This window comes from Vitis vinifera, chromosome 2 (genome assembly GCF_030704535.1).
Source record: "Vitis vinifera cultivar Pinot Noir 40024 chromosome 2, ASM3070453v1".
Lineage (NCBI taxonomy): Eukaryota > Viridiplantae > Streptophyta > Magnoliopsida > Vitales > Vitaceae > Vitis > Vitis vinifera.
Window position 1 is genome coordinate 3704677 of NC_081806.1, and position 9459 is coordinate 3714135.

Here is a 9459-nt window from a genome sequence, read left to right on the forward strand (position 1 = left end):
CACCCACCTAAATATCATCTTTAACACCTCATATACTTATTTAGACTTTACCTATTTAAGAGACATGAAATTTAAATTATTTTTCATTTTCTGTTCTTTGGTATGGGAACACATTTCAACCATGGTTTTGATTAAGCAAAACATGAAAGGAGAAAAAAAATATCTAAATATGATGAGATAGGGTACAACCAATCATGTATATTGAATGTGGAGACTGACAAGAAATTCAAAGCAAAATTTGAGGGAATACATAGTTCCTTTCGTTTCTCTTCCCGTGACAGACACAGCGCAACTGGTAGACCTACAACTCCATGGAGGGAGATGCCATAAAGCAATGAAAATCAGCTCCAACTCTTCAACTATTACAACTCCCTGCTCACGCTGAAATATTTTTCCCACTACCATCTTTCCCACCTTAACTAAAGATGGAAAAACAAGAAACATGCAGCTCTCCAAAAACACAGGAGAAACCGTCAGTTTTGTTATTCAATGTTACCTGATCGACGATACGGCATGTATCTATGGTCCTTTGAAGCATTCCTTCTTCTTCTTTTCTCAATGAAGGATTCGAGCTTGCCAGAAGCCTTATAGAACAAGCATATCAAGAAATTTGTTAGTGATCAGAAATAAACAAAAATGTGTTCGCTACCAAAAATACAAATTACTTGCTGTTTATGGAGGAAAAAAAAAACTGAATAACACATTTTAATTACTATTTTCAAGAATCTCCCCACCCCCAATCCAAAAAAAAGTTGAAAAAATATTTGCTTTCTGAAAAAGATTAAAAGGAAAAAAAAAGTCATTTTCAGTAAATGTCAACTATAGAAAATGCTCATTTTCTCTATTTTGGGGGAAGAGATGGTCAAAATACCAATATCATTTTCCCTACCAAACAGGATGTAAGTATCAAACCAGTTATCATATATCATATTTTTTCAGCAAATGTAAAATGCTTATTTTTTCTATTTTTGAGAAAGAAAAAGTCAAAAAACCAATATTATTTTCCCTACTAAAGAGGACCAAAGTAACAAACTAGTTATCATATATCATATTTTTTATATTATGAAAAATAGAAAAATATACCTTGAGACTGTTATATTTTTCAATATTCCTTTGCTTCCGGATTTCAGCTGCAAAAAGAAAAAATAAATCAAACCCAGTTAGTCTATGTATGACTTGTCTGCAGTGCTCACATGTTCACTCTTATTTCATTCAGGCACTGTTTAGATAGCCTGAAAAGTTTTTCTTGATATTGCAAGCAAAGCAACAAAAACATGAGAGCCCATGTGGGAATCAAACTGCCGATATAGCTTGAAAGTGCATTCTCATTTTGTCAAGACTCAGGTACCATGTAGATGACATCTGAGAAGAACTCTTAGGATATCGGATGGGTATCTCTTGTAAAAGCAAAGGGGGGAGTTTCTCTTGTAAAATCTCTTCCACAAGTCCTAAACTTTTCTACTGAATTATATGAATAAAATTCTCTTACTAAAATATATACATACAACTGATAGATAAATATATAGATAGAAAGATAGAAGAAGCGTGTTCTGATGCATCTTGAAAGGGAAATCAATTGCTTTTCTGTGAAAGCTAAAAATTATAGTTTCTGGAAGCATAAGTTTTGTTTTTTTCCACCACCAAACTATCATCACACTTCTGCTAACATCACCTCCAAGGCCCCAACACTACCATCAGCGCCACTTCCACAATGCTCACATCCATTCTCAACTTTGTTTATACATTTCAACTTATCAAAGATGATTTTAGCTTATCTGCTCCACACTAAATTCTATAAGTATTTTGAGGTCAGCCTTGGCCTTAAAATAAGGAGCTAGTAAGCTACAAATGCTAGACATATTTAGAAACTATTGGTTACAGTGATAGTGTTGAGCTCCACCCAAACTCAACTCTACCAGCCATAGTTGTGAAAGGCGCGCCTAGGCTCCGGGCGGCGCGATGCCCCTTCACAAAGGTGCCGCCTAGGCGCGATGCGGTCCACAGGTGAGCCTTGCTCCCCTACCTCCTTCTCCTTCTTATCCTTCTTCTTCTTTTTCTTCTTCTCCGGCATTGGGTTTCAGAGGGCAAAGAGAAGCCCTAATTTCTTTTTTTCTTTTTTGGGACCAAAACAACGTCATTTGGTCCCTGTTCTTTTAAAAGTGCAAGGTCCAAAACGACGTCGTTTTGACCCTTTTTATTTTAAAAATAACAGGCCAAAACGACGCTGTTTTGGCCCTATTTTCCCTTCCAACCCCCTTTTCTAGTTGTTTTCAACCCAACAACTCTCCCAAATTTTGCCCTAGCCTCAGTCGTGCAATGGAGAAGACAAAGAAGAGGAGGAAAAATAGGAGAAAAATAGAGGAAAAATATATGTAAATTAGGGTGCGCCTCACTTCACTAAAGCCCGCGCCTTGAGCCTTGGTGCGCCTTGAGCCTTTTAAAACTATGCTGCCAGCTTGCCATTTTATCTCAAGGGTTAATGGTTTTTGCTTATACAGGATACCATCACTTGGAGAGGCCAACAGCAATATCATCATTCAGGGGGAGGGGATTTTTCATCTCAAGGGTTGATGGCTTTTGCTTATACAGGATACCATCACTTGGAGAGGTGACGGCAATATCATCGTTTAGGGGGAGGGGGAGTGTTTGGGGTGTGTGGGGGACGAAGGAGCAAGAGGAAAGGGAACATTATCATACTTTTTGTAATCAAAACACAGGGATAGAGAGAGAATAAGGGGGGAGAGAGATGCAAACATTACATTTCTTGATATAAAATGGCCGTTTCCCTTGCTTTGTAGCTTCTCTCTCTTTCTTCTTGTGTTCAGCCAGAATTTTGGAGTCAGTGTGTTTTACTGACCCAGACTTCAGTTGTTTGTCCTGACAAGACATATAATGAAGAAATTAATAAAATGCACCAATTCTTCTAGAAACAGACTGATGGGAGTATTAACTTGTTCAGATAAATGACCCATTGGTCCTACAATTTCTTTCCAATATGGCAAGCACTTACAATCCAAGAAATCTGATTCTTTAATTCTTCAATGACTTTTGGGTCATTTGCCTTCTTTAACTCCTTCTTTAGCCCCTATAGAAAACAATTGCAATTGGAAAACCCCCCCAAAAAAAATTGAATCAACCTAAAAGTTGAATAAATTGAAATAGAAGCCCCATTTTCAGTGAATTCAAAATACCTCTCTTTCAGCAGGAAGTTCAGTCTCATATAAAAAGTTATACCTCTTCCTGAACCTACAACATCCAAGAGCACATATAACTCCCAAAAAAGAAAAGGAAAAAACACGAGAATGATCAAACCACCATAATGAAAATTCACACTAAAATTAACAGTTCAAGACATAACTGGCAGTCTTTGAAACTCATAAGCCCTAACTGCAATTTTGACTTTGAAGTACCAGAATAAGAGATTGCCGAATGGTGAAAGACAAAAGTCAGACTCTTTTTTTTTTCTTTTGGAAATTTTAAAATACCATTAAGCTAAAGGTCAGCATTAATTCCATGAATGAAGTCATGAAACAGTGACTTGAATCAGTCACAAGTTCATTGCAAAAAGTTCTCCAAGCATGCTAGTACAGCTCTCAACTTACCCTGTTAGCAGTACCAGCTTACAATAATTCCAACATTATCACCATAGTAATATCCAAATTATATCCTACCTTCAAGGTATTGCATGAAAAATACACCAAACTTCTTTATTCCTGTACGTAAAAATAATGAAAAAAACAAATTTTGGTGAGAATGCATATTCCAAAAGCATTTTTTTCTTTCTTCCTTTTTGGTTTGCCAGTCAGAATTAGCATTCATCACCCCACGTGTTCTCATTCACTCTTAACAACTTTGACTTACTAGTTACCTAATGATCTTTCTAAAAATTTTGCATGGTAAGGCACCTCAAAAACAAGTATGAGATAGGTATGGAAAGAAACATAAGCACAAAATAGTGAATTGAAAACCAAAGGAATGACCATATTCAACAATTTAAAAAACACATTGCACACACATATTTCACAAACACACAAACATTTTTTTTATCAGATATAAACACACATAAAAATGTGTACAGAAACTTACCCATCTGCATCAAGTGTGCCACATAAAGATTCAAAACGGGGGTCACGTACTACCTGAATGCCAAAAAAGGAGAAACTACTGTTTCAATTGCTATATGTCAAGTATGCAAACTTTTATCATGCAATATCAGTGAAAACCACTAAATAGAGCAATTCACAATTTAGTATTCTATCAAAATCAAAATTTATTATGATTTCCAACTCATACAACGGGTCCACCAAGTTCATATCTTTGCCTCTTAGTGATGGGAATGGAAGACCCTTATGACAAATCAAACATTTCCCAAGACTGCTGATATTTTCATCAACAAACTCTAAGCTTCAATGCACTAGGGACCCTGCACTTCACATCCATGTGTAGTTTCTTTGTCATTATCAATAAATTTATGCTTACTTACAGGAATGATGCACTTCACTACCCTTATGTCTTTCCAGACTTAACAAAGTAAAGAAAAAGAGACTACTGATTGATATTCATGCAACAATGTAACCAGCAACAAATGGAATCTTCGGCACATACAAACAATTTGTATTTCAAAATAACAGATATAATCAGGCTCACCCTTTTAGGAACTTGAATTGTCTCTCTAAATCTACTGACTGGCTTCTTGCTGCTAACCTCCATTGGTCTTCTCAGTTCATATGTTACAAACACGGTAAATCAAATGAATTAACGAAACAACAAACAAACTAGACACGAGTAACACCAAAACAAACAAATTAGGAAGAAATATACCTATTCTTGTTCGGCCGCCCACCCTTCTTCTCAGATTTTGGCATTCGGTACACGGAGTGTGACCCATCGGAGCGAGCTTTCTGTAATTCTTCAAATGTAACATCTGCAAGCTCACGCTCTATCTCCTCCTCCTAACCAAAAACAATCACGCTCAATTTCAGAACTGTCCCGGTTGAGCAATACATGTATCTAATACTTCCAATCGTTTTGATAAGTTACAAACCTCTTCTGAAGAAGAGGAATCCGCTTGTTCAAGATGATCGACCGTGGCTTTTGCATTCTTCATTTCAATTTATAAAGTAGCCCTAAGAAGGACAATTGCATCAGTTGTTAAGCAGAGGAAATTAGGGGCTTCTCGAAACTTGGACTAATAAATCAACCAAAACACCACAAGTCTAGTTCAATCAAATCACGAATTAAACAAACCAGCAAAAGTTATTCGGATAGCTATAGTTGTTTGATTGAAAAGAAAGAGATATCTAATAGAAGGAAAAAGAAATCGGGGTTCCTCAACAACAAAACAGAGAGTAAGAGTAAAAAGATGAGACTGAAGAGAAAATAGGCTACCTCTGTCGTCTGCCGATGGAAAATCTAAGTCGGCGGCTCCGTCTGATCTCACCGCCCAATCTCCCTTCGCTTCTGTGCTTTTTCGTCGGCGCGAGGTTCCGCCTCCGCGTTAATGGGCTTAATTCAGCAAAGAGCCCTTAGGGGGCTCTTTTTCAAGTCCACGGATTATTGGGCTTGGGCCGCTTTGATCATTTCAAGCTAAACCATCTACAATGATCTTGAGTTTTCAAGTCTAATAATATCAATCTCAGGAAAATACGTAAAACCAAACTCATATATTCGCCGACTCGCATTTTTTCGTGTGTCTCTGCTCGAAACGGTGAGACTTGCTTTTCATTTGTGAAAAATTTTTTTTTTTTTTTTTTTTTAAGTTAGGTGGTATTTGTTTTATTAACTTTTTACTGAAGGTAATTTAATTTTAGAATTTAGGTTATTTGTTTTTCTACTTTTTTATAACTTATTATAAACTTTTTACTAAATAGAACAAACCAAAATATATAATTTTTTCTAAATATAAAAAATAACATATTGATTTTTTTCTACTTTTTAATACTTAATAGAAATAAAATACTACAAAAACAAACAACCTAATATTCTCGTCACGTATTTTAGTTTATTTTTAAAAAAGAAAACAAAATAATAATAACTCATTTTTTTTAAAAAAAAAAAAAACATGTTTATAAAAACTAAAATACCCTTCTAAGTCCTTCTATACTTACATTATAACAATTAACTAATTAATCATATATATCAAAATTAAGTATACAAATCAAAACACAATAAAATTATGATAAAAGAGTATCAAAATAATTTATTACAAATTTTTTAAATTGGTAATAGAAATAATTTTACTTTTACTAGAAAAATAATAAAATTTTACAATTTTATTGTAAAAATATTTCAATTTGATTTTATTTACAAACTAATTTTTTTTTTACAAACTTTCTTTATGAAAATACTTTAATCCAATTTTATTAAGAAAATAATGTATACAACTTTAATATGTAAAAATGATTCTCGTCTTATTCTTATCAAAAAAAATATTTAAGAACTCTATTTATAAAAATTAATTTTAATCCCATTATTAATTAAGAAAAAAGAATGTATTTTAAAATATTTTTTTTGACAATTTTATTAAAAAAATATGCAATTTTATTTAAAAATCAATTTTATGGACAATTTTTATTAAATAAATAAATTTCCGAACAACTTTAAAACATTTTTTTTTAATTTTTATTAAAAAAAACCTTTTCTATTAAAAAAATATTTTTTAAACTATCGTTTTTATTTAAAAACATAATTATTAAATTATTTCTTTTATTAAATTGTGACCTATTAGAATAAGATATAATAGTTTAATGGTAGACTCTAAAACAACATATACTAATTCAAGTTTTATTTTGTTTGATAGGCTATCGTACTCTCAAAACTTAATAAAATTTCCTTCCATATTTTTTTATAAGAAACAATGCAAGTGTTAATCCATTCCATCCCATTTTTTAGCATTTTTTTTTATCGTCTTATTATAATCATTAATTTATTTGTCAGAATTTGTATTTTTTGTAATTTACAAATGTTCTTGATGAGATGGGCGTTTAACTCAATGTCATCAATGAGATAGGCGTTCAACTCGTTGGATTTTTCGAAACTATTTTATTCTTAAAATACAATCTTAAGTTTTGAGATTCGATAATTTGTTGATGGGATATAGCTTTTAAGATTTTTTTTTTCAAAAGGTTTTCACTTGTATTTTTTAAAAATAATTATACACACGCAAAAGACGAAAAGTTCGATAATTTGGTAATGGAAGCAATTCAATTTTATTGTTTATTGTTTATTGTTTATTGTTTATTTTCATAAATTAAAAAATAAAATATTATTAATATTTAATTGCTCTTTATTTATTTAAAATAAATATTATTTTCTAAATCACAATAATCAAATATTGTTAATATTTTATTATTCTTGATTTATAAAAATATTAATTCAAGTGGATTTTTATTGTTATGCGTCCTGTTATTTGTCTTCTACTTGTATCATTTTTTATTTTTTTGATAAAATTAAAACACCAAAAATAAAAATATTTTTTGAAAATGTGAAAAATAGGTTAAAACACTAAAGACAAAAACAAAAATTTATAAAATATTTGAAAACGTGGAAAATAGGTTTAAAATATTTTCTAAATGAATATTTATTTTTAAAAAAATCATAAATTTGTTTTTTCAAACTGTTTTTAAAAAATTGTGATATATTTGATGGCATTTTCAAAAACAATCTTTAAAAACAGTTGTTTGGTGCCCAGACCAATCCTAGATTTTCTAAACGAACTTAGATGGTGGGCAAACCAAACTTTGAATTTAAAAAATATTATAAAATTGTTTTTTCGAAGTGTTTTTAAAAAATTGTGATATGTTTGATGGCATTTTCAAAAACAATATTTAAAAACAGTTGTTTGGTGCCCAGACCAATCCTAGATTTTCTAAACGAACTTACATGGTGGGCAAACCAAACTTTGAAACCATGGCTGTTTACCATCGTTGGAAGCTTATTTTTCAAAATTGTTTGTAAGCACACAGACTATTTGACTACTTGTTCTTAAAATCATTTTTTTAATAAATAAAAGCATAAAAAAAACCTTGTTTTGATAAATAAATTTTATTTAATTTTTAAAATAATTTTTTATTTTTGGTCCATACAAAAATTGTAAATTCAATCTAGGTAATACCAATTAAATTTAACTCAAAATTTATTAAAAATAAAAAAAATTCTTAATTACAAATAACTTTTAAAATAAATAATTTAAAATAAAATTATTACATGTGATAAACAATATTTTTATCAATTAGATTAAGGGTTATTTGATTAAAATGATATCTCAAAACCCAATTTTTGAAATTTAACTTTTTATTTATTTTTGACATCATTTGAATAAATATATCCTACTTTTAAAAAAAAAAATACGGTATGGGTTAGATTTTTGATTTGAGGATTATTTCATCATTTTTAATCAAATATTTCTTAAATTAATAAGCGTATTGGAAAAAAGGTATTTTACAATTCTATCCCTATTTTATTTACTAAAACCGATTTATACGTGCATTATATATGTCATTATCTACCTTTGGAGTTGTTTTTTTAATCAATCACTTCCATTGTTTTTCACGACCCATGGATTCATTTTCCACTAGAAATATCAATAGAAATAATTGCACCCTGGTAACGCCGTACAAGAAGATTATTATTATCGTGACATTATGCTAAAAATTGGCATTGAAGGCCCATTTTCATCTAGGAAAATGTTAAAAACCATTTATTACATAAACCTCGGAAATATAATGCTTTCATGCCACACTGGAAAAACGCCGCTGACACTTCAACATCGAATTAAATGTGATATTTTTACTATTTGATTTTCATTTAATACACACCACTGCCCCCTGGGCGATGTGTCCCCATTGACTTGTCTTGGGTAATTGATTTATAAATATTTAATTGTACAATTTTAAGTGGTGTTTTTTTTTATTTGAATAAAAAATAAAATTATTTATTTATTTTTGTTGATTTTAATAATTTATTTTTAATTGAATATAAAAAATTAAATATTTTATTTTTTTTGTAAATAATTTTTTAAAGAATTTTGAATCATTTATTTGGTCAATATCACTTAACCTTAAGACACACTCATACACCCACCTTTTAGAGAGATCTCATCTACATCTTATTCATTTCTTCTCTACAACTTCACTTGAAAAAACAGAATATTTGGAAAGAGGAGAGGAAAAAAAATGGATTTGGTTTCCCACCGTTGAGCTGGACCTAACATATTCAGCATTCATGTCCCTTTCGATATTCTCAAGGTCCAGGAAAACGAAAAAACTACTTCCCAAACATCAGGCCTACGCGCGATCACCGCGATTGGCTGTTTGATTCCCAGATACTACCCTTCTGCCAATCACAGTTTCAGGTACGGCACCTCACGTGACCAGTGCAAACACAGGGGTATAATCATAATTTTAATACATAAGGGTCCTAGTCCAAATATAAAACAAACCCTGTTTTTATCCTCCTCAG

General features: G+C 31.3%; 1 protein-coding gene across 1 annotated transcript; it reads right to left on the reverse strand.

Annotated features, from left to right (window-relative positions):
- Nucleotides 1-143: 143 nt before the first annotated feature.
- On the reverse strand, nucleotides 144-5594 carry LOC100246112 (uncharacterized). The gene is made up of 10 exons (XM_002282746.4): nucleotides 5389-5594; nucleotides 5045-5126; nucleotides 4822-4952; nucleotides 4648-4714; nucleotides 4087-4139; nucleotides 3192-3246; nucleotides 3011-3085; nucleotides 2760-2877; nucleotides 1084-1130; nucleotides 144-584 (listed from the first exon to the last, which is right to left on the reverse strand). Exons 2-10 carry the CDS (start codon nucleotides 5105-5107, stop codon nucleotides 483-485), a joined length of 711 nt encoding a protein of 236 aa, XP_002282782.1. The 5' UTR covers nucleotides 5108-5126; nucleotides 5389-5594; the 3' UTR covers nucleotides 144-482.
- Between the last annotated feature and the right edge of the window lie 3865 nt (nucleotides 5595-9459).

Bases quoted from the DNA above. Each gene is read 5' to 3' on its own strand.
- LOC100246112 (XM_002282746.4), bottom strand. From the start codon at position 5,107: ATGAAGAATGCAAAAGCCACGGTCGATCATCTTGAACAAGCGGATTCC. The intron at 4,140-4,647 runs GTGAGCCTGATT...TTTGGCATTCAG, and splicing joins CAATTCAAGTTCCTAAAAGG to GTAGTACGTGACCCCCGTTT. The intron at 1,131-2,759 runs GTAATGTTTGCA...TTCTTTTTGCAG, and splicing joins GCCATTTTATATCAAGAAAT to CTGAAATCCGGAAGCAAAGG.